The 23,009-nt window shown below is 39.9% G+C and overlaps 1 protein-coding gene across 11 annotated transcripts in view; it reads right to left on the reverse strand.

Moving 5' to 3' along the window:
- Positions 1–1,104: 1,104 nt before the first annotated feature.
- ZNF366 (zinc finger protein 366) overlaps positions 1,105–23,009 on the reverse strand; it is a 36,999-nt gene continuing 15,094 nt past the window's right edge. For 5 of the 11 annotated variants that reach the window (XM_042012791.1, XM_042012786.1, XM_042012790.1 and 2 more), the window contains 5 exons: positions 22,931–23,000; positions 17,030–18,358; positions 14,798–14,989; positions 8,932–9,106; positions 1,105–6,993 (listed from right to left, as the gene is read on the reverse strand). In XM_042012791.1, the coding sequence (XP_041868725.1) occupies positions 6,458–6,993; positions 8,932–9,106; positions 14,798–14,989; positions 17,030–18,328 (2,202 nt within the window). In that variant the 5' untranslated portion in view covers positions 18,329–18,358; positions 22,931–23,000 and the 3' untranslated portion in view covers positions 1,105–6,457. Of the gene's footprint in view, positions 6,994–8,931; positions 9,107–14,797; positions 14,990–17,029; positions 18,359–19,490; positions 19,616–22,930; positions 23,001–23,009 lie in introns of all 11 variants that reach the window. The other 6 variants (XM_042012793.1, XM_042012794.1, XM_042012784.1 and 3 more) reach the window with 2 other exon arrangements.

Below are 23,009 nucleotides of genomic sequence, written 5' to 3' on the forward strand. Positions count from 1 at the left end.
TGGGCCTTTCAGCATGTCGTTATAGTCACAGAAATGCCCCCCGGGAACATCTGAGAGGCTCTCTTTCTCTTGTACTTAATTTCAGCTAGTTTGAAAATGTAAATGAAAACAAAAGCAAACATAGCTCAGTTTTGAACTGAGCTAAGTTGAAGAGGAAGTTTGTGAAAAATACCAAACATATTTTTCTAAATCAGATTTTTGTGACTGACAAAGGAGAAACTTCAAGATTCACTGATACCGAGTCACACGGGAATGAGCTAGGTCAATCTCCAACACATCCTCATCCTCCTTATGTAAAGGTAGCTTGTAATCCTACAATCAAAGCATGAGGGACAACAAAAGAAAATGGGGAGGAAGATAAAGATTTAGTTCTGGGGTTCTTTTAGCCTCTGGCATGTATTTCTAGTGTTTGCATAAGCCTTCTTCCACTTTTTAAGGCATATACCTCTGAGAATTAGAAACAGAACGTCTATTTTATTATTACTTGAGTTACCATATAGCAAATATTCCAGTTGCTTTCTGTATGCTCAAAACCACTTTGAAATGCTCTCTCTGAAGTCTGATGATGCCAATTCAATCAGGATCTCATTAAAGCAAACAAATTCAAGAGGTTAATTAGTACTTAAAAGTGATTCTTTCCTCTAGAAAAAGTAACATTAGGTCTGATTTCAGTCTTCTGCTTATTCCTTAAGCTATAATGGTATTTCTATTTTCTTAACTTCAATCTTACAATACATCTGGTTGTTTTTTCCTCTCTTTTTACATGATGCAGTTCTTTGAAAAATCTCTAAGAAAAAGATCTTTCTCTTTTAGCTTGTCTGAAGCCATGCTGACAAATACCATAATCACTCCAGAGCATTTTTTACGTCCTCTGTGTAGTCTGTAATAATAAAGTGATCTCTCGTCCTTAGAGTACCTGGCAGCTCTTCTGCTCTTGTCGTCTAACTAGTCCTCCATCAGTGATTTAGCCTTCCCTTTACAAGAACCACTCTTCAGTGGTGCTCAGTGATGAATGACATTGTCAGACCAGACCCATGCATTTGCCACATAAAATACCTAGAACAGCAAGAACTCCAGATCCATTTCAATACAAAGTACAGCAGCTTCTCCAGTACATATTTATTTGCTTAAATTAATACAATACATCATACATGCTTTTACTATTGAGACAGAAAGCCAGAAACTAAAGATTCACATATAGTTGGTTCACTTCACGAGCTGTGGCTTTAAATAGGAACTTGATGTTCTACATGAAATAAATATGCAACATATTATTTGCAAAATCTGTTAGGAGTACAAAATGTTAGCTCTATTACATCTTGTTCAGCTAAGCAGACATGACATTTTCAAAAGTGTTAATAATTATTAAGATTTCTAGGAATAATAAATACAGTACTTATATTACTTCTTAACTGTACACTCAAAACAGCAGAGTCCAGCAGCACCATATGAAGAGAGAAGTCAAAGAATAGGTAGTAGACAAACACAGAGTTGTGAAAAGGTGGGTGCAGTAACTTGTTTTACAGGAAACAGCATAGGATAAACTTTAATTATGGTATTATCATGAAGTATTTTACCCTTTGAGCTTCTGAATACAGAGCACCTATCTTTGCCCTCATAAACTGAAGGCTGTCTGGCAGCCAGGAAAACTCAGTTTCACAAGGCGATGGCCGAGTCCTTGTGGCCAGACTGAAACACCTTGTTCCAAGGTCACATACGACTTCACTTTCCCTGTAAATATGTTGTCTATCTTCACTCTTAAACTTTACTAGCCCAGCTTTTGGCTTTTCCTCCACCTACTCTGTACTCCAAAGTGTCTTGCAAAACTCTCCCTGCTATCCTTAACATCAGAAAAGCTTCTAACTTAACAAACAATGTGCCTTCAGTTGCCCAGATACATTATAGTAGGGCAAATTTACCTTTTCTCAGCAGGACTTCTGGAAGCATCTCAGCCATCTCAGCTGTACAAGTTTGTAGCCACTCTTACTTGCTGTAATGCTCTCCAAAACAATGAAACAAGACTGCATATAACAGTGCAGGAAATTGGCATAGATGTGATTTTATATAGAGGTGGTGGAGACTGGGCTATAGTTTCATGTGTCCCCATAAACTGAAAACCCAAATAACAGAGAGTAAGATAAATACTTTTTTTCCACAACATAGCTAGAAGAAGGTAGATGAACTCACATTAGGAATGAGAAAAAGAAGAAAATATATCCCCCAATGTCCAGGACACAGGCAATGTCTCCACTGGACTTCTGAGCCGCTACACAAGGCAAAATAAGGAAGCTAATCTCTTGAAAATTACAAATGGGAAATAGCTTCATTATGAGAGCAAATTTCTATAAAGCATTTTCAAAGCTATTAAAAAGCAAAAGCTGTTACTGTCTGTTCCCAAAGCGGTGCCAATGTAAATAGTGTGAAAATAACTTATGTTTGAAAAGCAAGGTGCTTCACAACGAAGGCTGTTATTTCACTTTTAAGTTGTCCCTTGAAGCCATTTTGTAACAAGTGTCTTAGACCCATTTGCATTATGTTCTATGGTAGGGAGGTCTATCATCTCCTAACCACTTCACTTGAGTCACTTGGCACTGTCTCCTTACCTCAGTAATAATTTTGTTTGCAATTTCTCTTATTGATAATTTACCGTTTTAGATGAGTTTTTTAGAATTCTATCATGAATTAGACTTAGGTGTTTGTGAATTAGCTTAGTGTGACTTTGTGACCGGGCAGAATCTCAAAGTCTCATTGTGAAGAAATATTCTGCTTTCTAGAAAAATGCAGTGAAAAGGAGTTCACATTATGAATTATTTGCAAATAGTATTGCCATTCTGGGATTTCTTTCCATCTGTCTGTATGTGGTTGTCAGGTGCTTCTGCTCCAATGAGAACTGCAACTGTAGAAGTGAGTAAATTGAATGCAGTGAGTATGGTTGAAGGAGTTTGGATTAACCGTTTAGACAACCCAGAACTATCTACAGTTATTTCCTTTCCTAGGGACACATCTGACACATTCTCTTACAAGGTCTGTAAGGAAACTCTGGACTGCATGCTTCCAGTAGACCTAATTTTTGCAGTTGCAGAATGATGTAATCACAGAAGCATTTAGGTAAGAAAAGACCTCTAAAATCATCAAGTCCAACCTTTGACCAAACACCATCTGGTCAAATAGATCATGGGACTAAAGTGCCACATCCAGTCATTTCTTGAACACCTCCAGGGATGGTGTCTGGCTTCATTGCCCTTTGCTGGACATGCTCCAGAACCTCAATGTCCTTCCTAAACTGAGGGGCCCAGAACTGAACACAGGATTTGAGGTGTGGCCTCACCAGTGCCGAGTACAGGGGGACAATCCCTGCCCTGGTCCTGCTGGCCACACTGTTGCTGGTATAGGCCAGGATGCCATTGGCCTTCTTGGCCACCTGGGCACACCCTGGCTCATGTTCAGCTGCTGGCACCAGCACCCCCAGGTCCTTTTCCTGTGGGCAGCTTTGCAGCCACTCTGCCCCAGCCTGTGGCGCTGCCTGGGGTTGTTGCCCAGCACTGGACCTTGTTGAACCTGACCACTGCCCTCAGCCTGTCAATCCAGACCCCTCCGCAAAGCCTTCCTTCCCCCCAGCAGATCAACACTCACTCCCAGCATTGTGTCAGTGGCAAAGTGACTGAAGTGGCTCTCTGTCTCCTCATCTAGAGGATTAATAAAGATATTAATCAGGGCTGGCCCCATTACTGACCTCTGGGGGACACCACTGGTGAACATCTGCCAACTGCAGTTAACTCCTTTAACCACCACTCTCTGGGCTCAGCCATACAGCCAGGTTTTTACCCAAGTGAAGAGTTCATCTGCCCAAGCCAGGAGCTGCCAGCTTTTTCAGGAGAATGCCGTGGGAGACAGTATCAAAGGCTTTGCTGAAGCCCAGGTAGAATACATTCTTTGATATTAGTGGCTGGGAGCTGAACTCTGCTGAAAGTGTCTCCTTTGCTCCATTTGTCTGGACTGAAATTGATATGTAATACTTTGTTTCTTTCTTGATAAAGGCTGTCTAGCTGTCCCATAGCACTCTCCAATGAACAGACAATGGAAGGGCTGTGTACCTTCCTGCTTTGCTTACTACAGGAGTGAAGGGCTTGCTAAATTCAACCCATCTGCATGATCACCTTTCCAGAAATTGTGAAGAGATTCCTGATTCTTGGTTGTTCTTCTTATCATGAGAACTAATATGTCTGGAAAGGTGGAGTGGACTGATCTGGAACCATGCACATCTGGAAACTACACCACCAAGAGGGAGACAATTCTAGGAGTTAGAGACTCCCAGCTCTTGGCTGTATATATACTCAAATGGGAGCTTTTGTCTGGCAGAGACAATCTAGAGCCAAGTTAACTGAAAGAGTTGCTCCCATTTCTGAGGGACCACCTACTAGACCATGCTGAATTTCTACCTGATCATTTCTCCCATAGTCTAAGAAAGACTACAGCTACACTCATTATTCTAGAAATTTTCAAATTTTCCTACCTGACCACGATGTCTTCCTTGGAAGAAAGATGGCTCCTTTTTCAATAGGCATCATCTTACAGCTAAAGCAAGGAAGAGGAATGTTTATGATACATCTCTTCATCCCTGAAGAAACGTGACTATGTACCTCTAAAATACACGTCACTTTCAAAGAATTTTAAATTCTAGGTTTAAAGTGACCTGCCTTTCTGTTCAATTTGCCATAACCTTTCTATTTTAAAAAATATGCACATCTGGCATAGAGTTAGTTTAGAAGAATCACCTGTATGTTACTGTTTCTTTTATCAACAGATCTCTCTGCATGAATTTCTGCATGTGTTCTGCCATGTTTCAGCCTTGAGAAAAGAAAACACCATCTGCAGCCAAACTACACAAACCCAGTTTTATATGAGGAATAAGGACTTTGCCCTGATTAACTTGTAGGCATGAGGATCATTAGTTTGAAAGACATGTTTTCTTATAGGTGCAGAGAGCTGCAGCTACATGACTTGTCTTAGCAAACCATAAGATATATTTAATTTTAACTTGCTATATATAGAGAGCATGATTGGAACGTATTTCAAATCAAGAACTTGGCAGGTAAGTGAAGAAGGGAGTAATATTTGGAAGAGATGTACCATAGATATGGATTTCAACCTTTTGACCTGGGGTGTCCGAAGGACTTAGGACAAATTTTATGACTAATTAAATTTTTATTTCCATGTAAGCAATAGGATGGTGAAGGGCTGCTTTTCACCTTTCTTGAAGATGCAGGAACTAATAGGCTGTTCAAAGTATTCATGCAATTAATGAAAAGTTTAGTGGAAAATGCTTTTTCCATGTTTGTTATAAACCTATAATTGTATGGGAATCAGAAGATGAAAAGCTGGGTTTGACTCCATAAAAACATCATGAGTGAAATTCATCTGAAAGGCCTGCAGCTTACTGCTCAAGATGTGTGTAATACAAGAAAATTTCTGACTCCAATAAGAGGAAGGTTTTCCTCTGTGAGGTACTGCTTGTTCTAGAAGGGTTATTTTTACCTTCTGAAACAAAAATTGATCAGATCTGTGCAGTTCAAAATTATTCTTACTGGTCGTGATAAACTGAAGAGATAAATGGCAAAACTGCGTAATTTTTTCAGTGAAATGACTCATACTGCGCTCGTGTAACTACGGCAAGATTGTGAATGCTGCATGCTGATGCTGCCCAGTAAATGTATAGGTCTAAGCAGGCACTAGAGCAAAATGTCAACACAATCTATGCTATTTCACTTCAAAAATTTCTGAATACTCCCATACTGGCTGACACACAGCAAAGCACAAATGTTTCTTGTGCCAGAGGACTAGATTTTTTTAAAAATTCCAGTCCTTTCAAAGCATTACTGAGCTGTCCTTTACTGCCTCCCAAGAAATAGTATTTCGTATTAATTTGTTTCCCATTTCTCTTTGTAAGTAGTTGAAGTAAGAGTCACTTCAGTAAACCAAAGGATTTGGTTCTGAATATTGACGGCATTTTCATGCATGCTGTGTTTAATAGTACTCTGGCTTATAACGTGAAATACTTAGTATTTTCAGATATTTTTGAGGCATATGGTTAGAAGTGTTCATATATATTTAGTCAGGTAATAAATCAGATGCTGAAGTATGTTGCTTTCTGCTAAGTAGAAAATTGCATGTAAGTATCTATCCCCATATAATAGGAAGTAAACTTCTGTACCCAACCCATTGGCTGTTATACATCAAATGGATAAAGATAAAAGTGTTATTTTTCAATATCTATTGCATTTCTTGCTGACCTTGAGCTGCTTTATTCTTGTAATGTATGTGTTTTACCCTAAATTATTTTTAATAATTTGGCTTATTTATTTCTAAATACTACTACAGACTTCCAGGCTTTGGTAGCTTACAGTTCATGTTAAAATCTGTCTGGTTACCATTTTCCAGCTTTTTTTAAATGTCCATTTTAAATGCCTATCAGCATTGTTTGTTTTTCCATTTTTCTTTCCAGCAATTCTTTCAAACTCTTGTTCCTGTGCTTGAAATACAAGTAATCAGAGAGAGAGTGACCAAGTCTGGCCTTTTCAAAGGATCTAAAGCTGAGGTGTTCTTTGTTGTTTGCAAGCTCTCCCTCTCCACACCTCTCCTCTTTGTCGGAATTTCCTATTCTCTTCCCCAGTCCTCCCTCACTTAAGACTTCTTCCTTCTCATTGCAGTAGGACTCTCTGAAGTCCTTCATCATGCACTCAGGTTTGCCAGAGAGATCTTGAGCCATGTACAGCTTGTTGTCATCATGGTGGTATGTAGCAGGGCTGTACCGCTCTGCCTCATAGCAGTTGTCTTCCTCTTCTTCCTGGCATGAGCTTCCCTTGGCACTCTCACCATCGGAATGAAATGAGATTCCCTTCCCTTGGCTTTTCTGGGAAAGATCAAATGGCTCTTCCTGTTCCAAGCTTCTCAAGACATTTGTCTGGGACAGAGTAATCCTTCCTCTTCCAAAACCTTGTAGTGGTTTGAGGGGAGGAGAAAAGGAAAAATTTATATATAGGAAATTTTACTACTTGATACATGGCTAAAAAACAAAATCTGAAGTGGCTTTGAATTTCATACTTTACCTTTGTCTTCCATCCAGCTATCTCCAAGTACTTCATTGTTTATGTCTCATGGCATCTCCTTTGAGATGCTGCAAAAAGTGCTATTGTGTACACTTCACAGCCAGGTTAGGACACAAAAAGCATCGTTTTGTTCATGCCAGACTCTGGATGATGCAGCTGGGAATAAAGTAAAGTGGTCTGGCCTTTTGTAAAGTGAATTTTGCCAACCAACCTACTCACTTCCTCCTTCCTATTCTTTTTTTAAAAGAAAACTCGGATCTAAAGCATCACAGTCCATAATATAAGTCCCAGGTTTTGTATCTTATTTTTCAGAGGAGTGGAAGACACTAAAAACATGTTAATGTGTTTGTTCTATGGACACTGTGGTTCAAAGTTAATACTTTAAAAATGAAAAGACAACAGTCTCAGCAGCCTATGACTCCCCTTAATTTTTCCTCTTTCATGCACTGAGAAACCAATCAACTGAAAAGCTCTGTGCACTGGACAGTGCTTCAGCTTGAGGAAATCATTACAAACAAATGATGATTTTGAACAGTGTAGTATAAATCTGCATCTAGTCCTGGATCTTGTTTGTCTTAGTATTTGTCAGTGTCTTCCCTTTTGCTGTAAATAGAGACTATCCAAGAGGCATCTGTGGACTCAGATATGCCCCAAACATCATCAGGATATATAGAAAAGAATTCAGATACTGCAGGCAGAGTCCAGCTTCAGTAAAGACTAGTGAAAATACAGGGTGAGGATTTCACCCAATAGCAAACAGCTATGAAAGTCAATATTTTACTTGCTTTTGCTTTCTTTGGTTTCTATTTTCTCCTCAGTAATTGAATCCAGTTTCTGAAAGATCTATGCAGTCTCACTAGATAGCAGATGTAACTTTGCAACAAGCCTTATTTGTTAAAAGAGTTCATAAACAGGTGTCAGGCCTCACAAATCGTCTTGTATCTGATAAGCCTCAAAGGCTGCAGAATCTCTGTACAATGAAAAGCTCTTAGGCAATCTCCAGTTACAAATAATTGTCTAACTAGCATGGTGCTGTAGGAGATTTACAGAAAAAACACTTATTTCATTAGCCATTAAGATCTTAATAAATTTTACACTGAATGTCATTAGAGGAAGCGTTTTACATATGCGCTAGGCTGCCGTAAAGCTTGAATATGAGGGACAACAAGAAATCTTGCCCATTAAAGAATTATTTATCTGCAAAATCTTGAAAAACATATCTTGGATACCCAAACCCTCAAAAAAATTATCCTTAATTGCCCCACTTCTTTAGATAGCATTGACATGTTTACACACATGAAGATGACTTCAGGAAGTATATGTGGTAGGTGGCAGACAGGAAATGTTTTGCAGGATACCCTCGGTAGTCAAAAATCCTTTTACTTTGAGATGGGGGAGGAATATCTCCTCCTGTACACGTGCTTCTTTGTAAATGAGATCTTGAGCCTATGGCCTTTATCTGACCCCAGCTATGTCAATACAGCACAGAATGACCAAGTCTCCTAGATGTAGACCCACTGAGGGGTCTGAGGATTCCATTCCCATTCTTGACTGGAATCCAATAAGCAGTGAGAAAGAACCGTAAGTGTTTTAGATTCTCTGTTTCTGTGAATTTAGGATTAATTTAGGATTTATTGGGGATCTCTGATATGTAACATTATAGTAATATAGCTAATAGCAACTTCCTAGGCTTATGGGATTTTACCTCTTGCAATAACATTGGATCTATGGCACAAGTTGGTGGATCTGTAGTACAAAGCCCATTTGCGTTTACTGATATGCATATTCAGATCCCACAGAGAATAATCTTGCTGAAAATTATTACCTTGAGAGTGAAATCCTCTTTCCATGACCCCATGTTTGACTTTCATGTGCCTGGTTAGGTTCCCCTTCAAGGTGAATTTGCTGGGACAGTAGAGGCACTTAAATGGCTTACTATCTGAGTGCAAGTGCATGTGTCCCATTAAATTGTGCATTCTGTTAAACTCCTTTCCACACAGCTGTAAAAATGGTAAAAATGAAAATTATTAGTTTGAAGCAGTGTTTTCAAGGACAACATTTTTAAAGGAAATAGAACCTACAATTCTCAACTTAAACCCTGACAGTTTTTGGCTGCAATATATTTTTTCAAAGTTCCATGCAAAAGTCCTACAGACAAAAACATATGGTTGACTATCTAAGGCGTTCTGAACTGCTGACATTTTTTAATATTGGTGACCAGGACACATAGTCAAGGATTCCCCAAAAGCAGTCCATGTTGTTGTCAGGAGGGGAAAGACTTAAGGGAGTAATCTGCAAGGCTCTTAATCTGGATGAGATTCAAAGCACAAGTTTCTGCCCTGGTGAACCACTCCATTCGTTTATACATCTAGCCTTTAATGAAGGACAGTGTCAGGCAGAGATGGAATTACAAAATAAAACCAATTAAGGGTTTCTGTGAAACAGTCAAGCAGAATATTACTTCTCTTTAAATGGAAATTAAATGGCTGCACATTTTGCTAAAAGTTAGAAAAAGCAATTCCTCGTTTTTCTGTGTTTCTTGCTCACCCTTTTTTTCCCTGATGGCTTTATCTTTTGTTTATCAACTGGTATGTTTTGGTGTCTCTGGTGAGCAAGCTGCAATTTAAACACTCCTGAGCCTGCAAGAATGACTCAGCTTTCCCTGAAGCATGTTTCTGCCAGCTCAAGCCATTGATCATTCAATTTTCCCTTTGATGGAACAATAAGGGTGGGTTTTATTCATTGTTGTTGTTTATTTAGATGGGCCCTTTTGTAGTCTGGACTCTTATGCATTCTTAAGACATGAGAGTTTGACATCACTATTACAGGCATCTAGTCTTACTTGTCTTCTGGGCTTTCCTTATCAGGATTTATAATTTTATTCACATTCAAGTGGCTATTTCCATCCTCTGCAAACTTCTCTCTTTGCTCTCTACTTCTTTTGGGTTTTTTCCCCTGACTTGTTTTACCATAAGATTTTAATTTCTTAAGGTTTTCTTTATTACTATATGAGCCAGAATCACCATTACTGAGTAACTGAAACCTCCATCTAGCAGAGCAACCATCTGGCAGACAATTACTAAATAGAAATTACTAAGAATCCACCAGAATTTTTGTATAATCTGAATTCTGATTTTATTTATTGGGTATTACAGAAGATCTGATTCAGAACTTGTAGATTAAAATTCAGAAAGTCATCACCTGGAATATCTGGATGAAATGTAGATAAAAAAAGGGTCCTTGGAGAAACAGTACTGTATGTATTGTGATTTAAACCCTTTCTTGAGTTAATCAATGAATGTTAATTAATGAATCAGTTCATTAACACAAAATTTAGCAGGTATACTGTTTTAAAATAAAAGCTAGAGCTGAGTCAAAAAGCAAAAAGAAAGACTCTGAAAACATTCACTTGCTTTTAAAAAAATTATTTGCTTCACCTGGTTATGTACCCTTTTGTGATTTTCTGTTTGTGATTTTGCTAAAATAAAAATTCTAGCAAATAAATTTATCAGCAAAGTGTTAGACAAGACACTTGGTGGAAAAAAAAAGAATAGCCACTGAAAATTAATTTTTCAAAGTAAGGTATCTGTTTCCAAGGGTCATCCATCCACTGAGGAAAGAATACTGGCTTCTTCACATTCAAACAAAGGTAACATGCAGGATTGTTTATACTCAGAAAAATGCTGGAACCAAAAAAATAACTCAGAAAGTGCTGGAAGGAAACAAAGGAGAAGAAGTACTGATGGGCACAGAAAATTTGCAAGGAATAACAGCAGCTGATTGTATCTTGACAGCTGCTGGAACAGCCTGTAATATATCAATATTACTCTTCCTACAAAAATGTCAACAATAGTATCTCTCTAACACCTCTTTGCTGAAGGCTTCTGGTTATCTGCTTGTATTGTGGCTGACTTATGCTGTCACCAGGACTTGCTTTCCTATAGCAGGTCTTCTCTGTCTGAACTGGTAACCACGGAAAATCATGTTGAATAGATGAGTGGCTAGAGTACTGCATGCAAAACTGTATCTGTTTAAGGTCTTGAGTATTAAAACTGATCTAGGAGGAGCATTTGGTTTCTTTCCATCAAGGCAATATTTGTTTCTCTTTCTTCATACTAAAAAGACAGGGACTTGGTAAAGGATAGTTCTTTAGCATCAGAGTTCTGTGTTTCTCAATAAAGTTGACAGGTTTTCCATGTCCCAAAGTCAGGCACATCTTAGAGATGTGTAATGTGTTCATGTCCTGAAATCTTCTCTGGGGACATGAGGAAATGGTGCTAAAGTGCAGAGGTGTGGCAGGAAAATTAAAGTAATGCAGATAGGAAAATTGTTTTTTGGAATGATGGGTCTCTGTGGCATAATTTCTGTTTTACTGGTCCTTTTAAAAAGGCAGAAGACACCTTCCAGATGAATATCTATGATCCAGAGGTAAAAGGAAGTAGGTTTCTCACTCATGCTGGAAGACTGCAACTCAAATATAGCTGGAATACACAGGTAAAGCTCATTGAAGAGCCTGAGTCTGCAGATCAAACTAGAAGATGGTACAAGATTTTCTTTCTCTGTGACATAACAGGCTTGTGAGCACTGACTAAGCAGAGTGTGAAAGATGACCCTGAGGCAGCTGCATGGCGGGGGGGGGGGGGGCTCGAGCAGAACTCTCTACAGTGCACCATAGTGCTCAGGGAGATGAGACGTTTATGCAAGAGAACTTGGAATATCAGGAACAACATGGTTTACTTGTGGACTTTCTGTTAGGCTGTCTACTTGAGACAAAACAAAAATAACATCTTGAAGAGAAATACCTCAGCTGCAAGTCTGCTGAAGAGACTTTGTTGCACTGGCTGATGAAACGACTTCAGTATAGTTTGCTACAAAACTCTGTTAGTTCAACCCTAGATTTTCTCCTCCTAAGCCATCACGTGAAGTATCATCCTTCTAGATTTGTCAGCCTGTTTTGTTTCTTCTCAAAGTACTTCTCTCTCACATTTTCTTTGGTTTTGGCTCCTGTTTAAAACACACATTTTTAGATGGGGAAAAAGGTGGAGTTCAAAGTATCTGCTGCAGTGTGTGTTTGTCTGGGCTGAAGAAAAATCCGTTGAATCCCTTATTGGAGGTCTGAAACACTGATTCCTTCAGCACTAAAAGCAACAGTAAATTCCATGGGATCTTTCTCTACAGATCAGAATTAGTACTGTTGCACCAATTGGTGTAAAACCTTCATAACTCTTTAGTCTTTTTTTTATCTTAAACAGAAATAAACAAGGCAACATGGGCTCAGGCCTTTAAATTCTACAGACAAGTTCACTCTTCAGAGGAAAATTAAACAGAGATCCAGGCTGCAGCTGGATGAGGAAACAGAAGGGACAACTATTTGCTACTCCCTCACTTCTGATAGTCTGTGCTTAGTTGTGATTAGACACATAGGAAAACTCATGTTTTCCTTTGCTGTGAGAAAAAGGTAAAGAAAGCCATTGCATGTGGTGAAGTATAAAGGCTACTGCTGTGCTCTCTTTCCCTTGCATTCTTCTTCTTTTTTTTTTTTCTTCATAAGAAGGGTGTTCCTTTCCTCAAAGAAAGAAGGAGAGGGAGAATGACTGTAAACTGTCCAAAAGGACCGTGAGAAAACAGGAAGCTTTGAAAAGTACAAGAGAAAGCAAGATGAAATCTATTTGCAGGCGGTTCCCCGGGGACATGTGAGCCATTGTTAAGCAGGCTGTTCATAAAGCTATATCCTTCCTTCTGCTGAGGAGGAGCTTGGTGCCAAAAGGCTGCTATCTGGTCATTGCCTTAACCCTCCGAGTACCAGCCAGAAATATTTGCTTTCAAGAGTCTTTTGAGGGCTCTGTCAGAGAGTTAATGTTAAGATGTTCCTAATACAAAAGAGTAATTCCTGATTCTGCCTTTGCTTATTGTTGCAATCGTCTCTGTAAGGGGCACTGATGTTGGTTCACACTGCTGCAGCCATACGAGAAACAGATTCGCTGTGCTTACTTGTTTCTTTCCTCCTAGGGACACTGGGTGGGGACAGAAAAGTAAAAAAATAAGAAAAACAGGTGTTCCTGTAGAGCTTTTGTTACTGGCTGGAAAACATACTGGTGATACTCTGTTTCCCAGTTCCAACTACTGCCCTCTCCAAGTTTCAATAATCTGTCATCATCAAACACTGAGCTGAGCACAACCTTCCAGCTTATCTGCACGTACCTAAAAAGTCATGTGTATCCACATACTGCACCCACAAAATCTGATCCAAAAACTGAGTTTCTTTTCTGAGCTTTGAGGAGTCAGATGAGGACTTCAACCAAATAGAAGCAAGAAGGAGGTTTGCAGATGTTCTCAAAGAATGAAAATCTCCAGCAGACCTGACATGTTACAGCCTAAGAATTTCAGTAAAAGAAATTCTTTTATCAACATGGAATAATGGAAGCCCTACTATACAAAATAATATTTTAATAGGACATAAATTAAAATAAAACAAAATACTGAAGTCGGTAGAATTTGCTGCTAGTTTTTACAAAGGAAAATTTTTTGAATTTAACAGAGAAAAATTATGAAGTCAGAAAGATTCATTTTGACATTTTCTTACTAAAACTAGCACTGAATATCATATATTCCTATGACATTCTGAATTTCTACATTTTTTCAAGAGAAAATAATTCCCTTTAAATTTTTCATCCATCTCTGCTTCTTCATGAAATATTCCTTTAAAGAAAATGTTCAATACCATAAAGATGTAGGATGAAGGAGTTCTAGAAATTGCTTCCAAATCAGTCTTCAGTTACTTATGCACAAGCTGGGTAATGCTCCACTCTGTATTTAGAGCCCTCTTAGAGCAAATTAAAGTGGGGAAAAAATCTATGACCTTTGACTTCACAAGGTATGACTACAGTAATGAACCAGACTGGCAGCAAAAGAACTTATGTAGCATCCAATACTGAGTAAGAATATAGACATGAATAATTCATAAGGAATATATTAGAGTTGAACAGGGTCAAGAAAGCCTTAATGTTTTATGGGGAGGGAGGAGAAGAGAGGATGGAAAGGGTATGTCAGCCTCCAGTGCTGGGGGGAAGGAGCAAACTGGAATTTGCACAGGATTGTAAGAAAGGCCAGATGGTCTCAGAGGCTGTTTTGTTAGCATACCGATGTCCTGCCCTGAATTTCAGTCTGGTAATTACACTTGGCCCTTTCAAATCCCTCCTGTAGTTGTATTTTGCTGTGGCTTTTTCTGACTGCTTTCTTGAACTGTTGCATAGCATCACTGTGGGAAGTTGTAGCTGCTGCTTTTCCATGATCCTCTGCAGGGTGCATGACTTGATTAATGCTTTTTGTAAGTGTTTCAAGCTATTAAGCACTTAGACTTCATTTGGGTGGTTGTACAAAGCAAATGTCAGATATGTTTATTGTCCTCAAACATCTGTGGCAGTTAAATTCTCACAAGGCAAAAAACCCCCAAAACTATGTGAGGATGAAAGTTACTGATATTGAAGGGAAAGGGAGTAAACCGCAGGTATTTACCTCTGTTATTTTGTGCTACATAAGCAGAACCTGGATAAAAAAAAGAAAACCAGACTGGTTTATGCTAGTTTAAGTGCAACTGCAGTATGTGTTGGCATGTTTTGTTTTTCTAATTCTACCATATAATAAAATGCTATATACTGTAGGTTAATGCCTCTGCCACCAAATGCACTTACCTTGCATTTGAAGGGTTTGACATCAGAGTGAACAATCATGTGGGCCTTGAGAGTCTGCTTTTGCACAAAGCTCTTGAAGCACAAATGGCATTGATAGGCTCTGATATTGGTGTGGATCAAGACATGTCGCTTCATGTTGGCCAGCAGGGTAAATTCCCGACCACAAATTCCACATTTGTGCTCTTTCACACCCTGAAAGAAAAGAAAAATTCTGTAGATGGAAAATTTTCTAGAAAATTTAATCTTCAGTACAGCAGTGTATGAATTATTCATTCTGTATTGGCAAAGCTGATAATAAATTATTTCACTTTTAATATTTTTTCAATAGGTACCTGTGTATTTTTTCCTGACTAACTCTTACAAGCTTCTGAGAAGCAGAGAAGTAAAACAAAATGTAAGCTTAATGAAATAATGAAGTTTGTTTACAAATCAATGTGACACAGTGTCAGAGCTTCCCTGTCCTGCTCTGCTGCTTAAGTAAAGTATTGATCAAACATATACACGTATTGACCAAAATAAAAGCCCACCAGTTAAAAGACTAAAGTAGTGCTTGCCTTTAATAATTGAATATTACAGGATTATGAAAAAGACACAGCCCTATTTTGAAGAAAGCTAGATAAAATAATCTGAAGTAATTGAGAGTAGTCAAGCAATACCACCAAATAAGATTATACATCTTGCATTTATTGAAGAGAGAAAAATCTGTTTATTCTTAGTGGGATTTTTAGTAACCCTAATGGAATGATCTCATTTTAGATGAGATTTATAGAACATTTTTATCACCTTTTTTGTTAACCACTCAATTTACTACTGCATAATTCAATATTCTTACTCACACCTGTGTGGTCCGTCAGCTTCTCAAAGAGTGATTTAGATACTATGAAAACCAAAGAATTTGCTACTAAACAGCCTGAGAGTTTAACTTGCAGAAGGTAATACGGGTTTACTAGGTGAGAGCAATTACTCCTTCACAAGCCTTCTTTAAAAACATGTGAAATGACTGTCAGTGGAAGTTTTCACAGTTAATTACAAAGCTAAAACTGAATGTCAACAGCAGCTTCAAGTGTCTGCTCATCTGATATGATGCTGCCTTTAGTCAGCTAAGTACTGTGAACTATATTCACAGCTGAATCCACCTGCCGCTGTGGACAAATAAGCAGAAGCTCTCTAAGGGCTCAGGGGCATTTTGTTTACTGTGACAAAAAAACGACCAAGTCTTCAATTAGTGGAATCTTGCATGGTAAATTCAAAGACCAGGGAATCTCCAGGAAGAAGAGAAATTATAATCTTGAAGCAGAAAAGAAAAAGTAAATGTGGAAGTAGAGGTTGTCGGGTTTTCAAAGAATATGTGACTATAAGACTCAAGTGCTCTAGCTTTCTGTATTTTTAATGCTTTTCATGTAAAAGCCAAAATTCAAATGTTAAAGGAAAAATATGCAAACCTGGAAGAAAATTTTTATTAAAGTGGAAGGTGTTATTATTGTCTTACTATTTTTGTAAAAGTGGACAGTCAATTTCAGACGTTCTTGAATAGAACAATTACATTTTTCCTATTTTTGAAAGCAATCTTTTTTGGAAATGTTCCAGAGCTTGCTTCTACCCCAAGCTGACTCTGCTGTTACCGCTCTCAGCAGTGGCAAGACTTCCACTTGATATGAATTGGCTGTGATTATGATCCTGCTTGTCCATTTCTATTAATCGGCATTCTGGATAATACACACACAAAGGGGAATTTTTCTTAGGGTTTTTTGGTTTTTAAATGTCTCATTATAATGATTCTTCAAAACCTGATGAGTAATAACTTTTTTTTTTTTTTGGCTGCGGTCCGCTACAAACTCATCTACTACCTAATTAAGGAAACAAAGTAGGAGAACTTATTTTCAGTAAAAAAAAAATTTAAATTTTGGGGTTGGGGAGTGGTTATACAGCTCTGCAAAATTATGTTATTTTACAGAAGGTCATTCTGAAAAAATCCCCAAGAAACAGAGAGATGTGAATCCAGTTTGGGGAAGTAATACAGGTGGTTTAATTGAACTCCTGCTTGTAACATAGTTGGGCTGTGTGTGTTCATTCTTAAGACTGACAAAGACATCTGGCTTATACTACTGCCAGCAATGCTGAGGTTTCTGCGTAAGCCTCTGCAGGTGGCAAGAGGCCATGTTTCTGAGGAGGTGGGTATATTTGTGTTTAGTAGCCTGTAATCCTCATGCTACCTTCAGATGCAAGGCTTACCTTGTGAGTCAGGGAGTGTTGCTTCAGGTGGTGGGGCTGCACAAACTCCATGCCGCATTCAGTGCAGATGTATGGGCGGATGTCTTTGTGCTTCATCATGTGGTTTTGCAGCTGACTTGGGTACTGGAAGGTCTTATCACATTCGGTGCAGTTGTACTGTATAGGGCCACGGTGGGTGGTTAGGTGTCTCTTCAGTTGGGCCAGAGTTGGAAAGTCCAGACCACACTCCACACAAATGTTCTCTCGTCCACTCTCGTGCTTAGACTCATGTGCTTTCAGCTCACTGGGGTAGGCAAATCCCCTGCCACAGATCCTGCAGTTGTAAGGCTTGATGTCACTGTGCTGCATCATGTGTCTCTTAAGGTGACTAGTTTGGGTGAAAGCCTTGTGGCACACCTGACACTTATGTGGCCGAGTGCCCTGATGTGTCAACATATGTGTGTGCAAGTGGCTCAGCTGCTTGAAAAGCTTGCCACACCGGGTGCAAGCATGTGGCTTAATGCCACTGTGCCCCAAGATATGGGTCACCAAATTGTACTTGGATGTATAGGACTTCTCACACATGGGACACTGCCAGCGTTTCTGTTCACCCCCCACATCAACATAGTAGCTGTCATCTATCTGAAGGTTGACATCTACTCTTTCCACCTTCTGTTTGTTTTCACCACTTTCTCTTACTTCAGCCCTCCTGAAGGGTGGTTCTGGAGGTCTTTTCATTTGAAAAGGGTTCCTGAAATGAAAGTTTGGTGGCACAATGAAAGGAAACATTAAGCCAGGGTGGACTTTAGGATAATAAGGGTAAGGAGCCTGCATGAATGCTGGGCTATTGGGCCATGCCATGTTAGGCTTCACTGGTTCTTTCTTAATGGGCTTGGCTCCAAAATGCTCCAGAGTTCTGTAGAATTGAAAACCAAAGTTGCAGAGGTCAATCATCTGGGAACTGTACTTGGGCTGAGCTGGCTGTTGGAACACCAAAGGGAGACTGGAAGGGCCTATGTCATTGTGATCTTCAGGTCTGTCTGGTGGTGATGAGGAATCCTCAAGCGTGATGGGAGGAGGCATTTTTGTTGGCATGCTCTTGCGTTTACGAGACCCTCCTTCCAAGGACCCCTGGAATGTTTCCATGTTTTCAAGAGGAGAAGGACCATAGCAGAAATGTGAGAGGTGTGTTCTGAATTCTTCATCAAACGGAGTTGTTCTGTGTGGCTTTGTAACAGGGCTGAGTGGCTGCAGGCAGCGGGAGAAGGGAGAGGCTCGGGTATTGTCCACGTTAAAACTTGTTTCTTCATTCTTCATCATATTCGATTTTTTTCTCCGTGACCCAAATTCCTTAAAATAAGCAAAAGAAAACCCAAATGTCTTTATTTCTTCCTGTTCTTCTGGATTTAACATTCTATTGACTATTTTATTGTTTTGAAGGTTGTTGGGTTTTTTAACTAAATACAATTAAGGACGTCTTTAATCTATATAAGACAAAGGCCTTTTAAAGCAGAATTAAATTGTTAAGTGAAAAGCAAAAAAGCCTTGGTCTTCATGCAGCAGATTTGGCCCACACAACATTTTTACAACATAAACATTCTGTACCGTGACACATTACTTCACAGCTGAATCTGTATGGCAATGTTTCTGCTTAATTTAATTCAGTCAGTCTGTTTGTGGGCAAAATTCTGTCCTTGGCTGCACATCCACAGGCTCTAGAAATTGGCGGTGCATCTAAAGGATATGGCAATACAAACAATAATATGCACATTTATTATGGCTGTGACATGAAAAGCCAAAGCCAAAAAATGTTAAACTTCTTTGTATCATTAACATGTGCTGCTGTGAGAGAAAACAATGGCCAAGTGATCTAAGGACACTGTGTACCATCAGGTTTTGCGCCATGTTTCCTGGCTACTCTCACTTTGTATTGTAATAAGAAGGTGGAGATAAATTTATTTTCTTTGTTTTAATCCCAGAGATATTTGCCTGGCAGATCTGGGGGAGGAAAGACATTTGACAACTCTCCAAATTAAATTCAGTTTAGTAGGTTTTATCTACGATTTGTTTGTTTGTTTGTTTCTAAACAGGTGGGCAAAATCATCACCATAAAACTAAATACAGAGCTGATGTCAACAGAACCCTTGGGACTCCAGAGTAACTGACGCCTAAAAATGCTCTGAGCATATCTGATGATACAATGTGATAAAACAGATTAATAATTTTCGCCTAGCAAAATTTTATGTTCCACTGATCATATGGGGAGCTTCATCTGAATTTGTGGTTCATCTAAAGCATTGATTTTAAATTTTGGTTCATCTTAAATAAGGCTGCTACCTTTTCCCTTGTCCTTCTAGAGTCATAGAATCAGAAAACATTCACGTCAGAAAAGACTTTTAAGATCATCAAGTCCAGCCATTAACTGTCAAGTCCACCACAAAAACATGTCTGTAAGCCCCACATCTACACATCTTTTAAATACCTCCAAGGATGGTAACTCAGTCACTTCTGTGGGCAGCCTGGTTCACTCCTTGACCACCTTTTCCGTAAGAGGTTTTTTCCCTGGAACAGCTTGAGGCCATTTTCTCTTGTCCTGTCACTGGTTACCTGGGAGAAGAGGCAAATACCCACCTGGCTACAACCTTCTTTCAGGCAGTTGTAGAAAGGGATAATATTCCCCTGAGTCTCCTTTTCTCCAGGCTAAAAAATTCCAACTTCCTCAACCACTCTTTACAGAACTTGTGCTCCAGACCCTTCCCCAGCTCCACTGCCCTTCTCTGGACACGCTCCAGCACCTCCATGTCCTTCTTGGAGTGAGTGGCCCAGAACTGAACACAGGATTTGAGGTGCGGCCTCACCAGTGCTGAGTACAGGGGGACAATCCCTGCCCTGGTCCTGCTGGCCACACTGTTGCTGGTACAGGCCAGGATGCCATTGGCCTTCTTGGCCACCTGGGCACACCCTGGCTCATGTTCAGCTGCTGGCACCAGCACCCCCAGGTCCTTTTCCTGTGGGCAGCTTTGCAGCCACTCTGCCCCAGCCTGTGGAGCTGCCTGGGGTTGTTGTGATCCAAGAGCAGGACCCGGCACTGGGCCTTGTTGAACCTCACACCATCGGCCTCAGCCCATGATCCAGCCTGTCCAGATCCCTCTGCAGAGCCTTCCATCCCTCCATCAGATCAACACCCCTACCCCACTTGGAGTCGTCCACAAACTTAGCAGGGCTGCTCTTGATCCCCACATTTAGATCAGTGAAGATATTAAACAGAACTGGCCCCAGTACTTAGCCCAGGGGAACAGCACTGGTGACTGTCTGCCAGCTGGATATAACTCCATCCACGACCACTCTCTGGGCCAGGGCATCCTGACATTTTTTACATGCTAAACAGTGCACCCAAGAAGCCATGAGCTGTCTGTTTCTCCAGGAGAATGCTGTGAGAAATGGTGTCAGAAGCTTTGCTGAAGTCCTAGAACACAGAATACATTCCCTCTTCCACTAAGCGAGTCATAGAAGGAGTTCCTGTTGGTGAAGTAGGACTTGCCTTTCATGAACCCGTGTTGCCTGAGCCTGATCCCTTGGTTGTTCTGTATGTGCTGTGTGATGGACTCAGGATGAGCTGCTCTACAACCCTCCTTCCAAACCTTCTTGTAGGTGGGAATCATATTTGCCAACCTCCAGTCAGCTGGGACCTCCTCAAACAACCTGGGGTGATGGTAAATGATGGAAAGTAGCTCGGCAAGCACTTTCACCAGCTCCCTTGGTACCCTTGGGCGGATCCCTTAAGTCCCACAGACTTGTGCACGTCTAAGCATTGTACCATGTTGATGACCATTTCCCCTTGGATTATGGGGGCTTCATTTTGTTCCCTGTCTCCCAGCTCAGAGGCCTGGGCAGTCTGAGAACAACTGGTCTGACTATGTCAGACTGAAGCAAAGAAGGCACAAAGTATCTCAGCCTTTTCTTCATCGTTCAATGCTAAGTTTCACCCCACATCCAGCAAAGAATGAAGATTCTCCTTGGCCTGCTTTTTTGATGTGAATGTACATATAGATGCTTCTTGTGTTATTTTTTGTGGCAGCAGCAGGATTAAGCTCCAGCTGGGCTTTGGCCATTCCAGTTTTCTCTCTGCCTAAGCTTGTGACATCCTTGTGGCCCTCCTGAGGGACGCACTTATATGAATGTGTGTGTTTGTGTGCATGTATCTAGCCAACCAGGCAAAGGTTAGGTTGGAAAACTAGACACATTTTCCCTCTATCACCTGTGACATGTTGATGCTATTTATACCATCATTCTTGGAAATGCTGGGTGGAGAGCATGAAGGTGAGTGGAGCACTAAATACACTCCTATTTCTATTTCAGGAAGCTACATGCTGGATAAACCTTCTTCTAAAGATAGATAAAAGCACATCTCTGTGACCTAGTTAGGCCATGGACAAGAGAAGGCATCTTAAAAAACTTCCTGCAAAGAGATTGCTTCTTTCTAATAGTGTAGACTGAATAATTATCTTTCAGATAAAAAAGTGAAGCTAAAGGCTCAGCGACAAAACTCTTAAGACGGAAAGCTTAGACAATGGGATCAAACAATGCACGAAGAAGGACTAACTGAAGGAAAAACTGAATGCTATCTGAACTTATAACTCAAAAACCACATTGGATAGAGGTAAAAGATAAAATAATTGCTTACAAGTTGGACAAGTATCTAAAAATTACACCACAATATCACTTTCAGTTGATAGTGCACTGACTGGAAGTAGTGTACCTATATATACACAATATCAATTCATGTAATTATGGAACATCCTGATTTGGAAGGGAGGGACCCACAAGGATCATCCAAGTCCAACTCCTGGCCCTGCACAGGACACCCTCAAGCATCACACCATGTGCCTGAGAACATTGTCCAAATGCTCCTTGAACACTGTAAGGCTGGTGCTGTGACCACTTCCCTGGGAAGCCTGTTCCAGTGCCCAACCACCATCTGAGTGAAACACCTTTTCTTGATATTCAAACCAAACCTCCCCTCACTCTGCTTCAGGCTGTTTCGTCAATTCCTGCCACTGGTCACCAGAGTGAAGAGATTGGTACCTGCCCTGCCTGTTCCCCTCATGAGGGAGTTGTAGACTGCAATGAGATTTCCCCTCAGTCTCCTCTTCTGCAAGCTGAATAGGACAAATTAACTCAGCTGCTCCTCATATGGCTTCCCCTCACGGCCCTCCATTGCCCTCCCTAGGATACCCTGTAACAGATTTATATCATTCATATAATGTGGTACCCTAAATTGCACACTATGTCTGCATGTATGCATATATATATATATATATACATATGGTATTCATCCTACTGTTTCCTTGTCACCCTAACTCCCTGGTGAAAATAACAACAGTTAGATCTTGAAAACTCTTTGGGTACAAAGGTTTGACTTATTAAAAAGGAAGAAGGGGAAGGGAATCCCAAGAATATTGAAAACTTCTCAACTTCTTTCCCAAAGAAAAACATCTGCTTTAAAAAATCCTTTTTAGCAGAGTGAACTCACACAATCTGAACATAATGCTTTTAGATCAAGATTTTCTCTATAAAGGGATGTGCTTTTAGATCAAGATTTTCCCTATAAAGTATGTGCCTCAAACATCTTTCAACTTTGTATCTCACTTTTTTCCCAGCAATAAGTGTATAAAATTCTTTAGAAAGCCCAAAGCAATTGAGGACCCAGCTATGTTATTTACTGCTCTTGTTGGATTATTGAAATGCTGCCAAAAATACACAGAAATTACAGTGAGTTGTGTCTAATTGCTCTCTCTTTTCTTGGCTTCCAGTTACTCCCTTCTTCCACACAGAGTTTTGTGCAAAGTTTCACTCTTTATGGAACACAGAGATGAAGAACTCCTTGAAATAAGAAAGAAACTATTTCCTTGTGCTACTAACCTTTGACTGCTTTCAACGAGCATATGGGCTTATTCCACTGGCCACAGCTACAGGCATCACAGGACCAATCCTACAAGGG

Source organism: Corvus kubaryi, unplaced genomic scaffold (assembly GCF_017639235.1).
Source record: "Corvus kubaryi isolate FWS band 111438036 unplaced genomic scaffold, C.kubaryi_AGA036_p1.0 split1-37296, whole genome shotgun sequence".
NCBI classification, from domain to species: domain Eukaryota; kingdom Metazoa; phylum Chordata; class Aves; order Passeriformes; family Corvidae; genus Corvus; species Corvus kubaryi.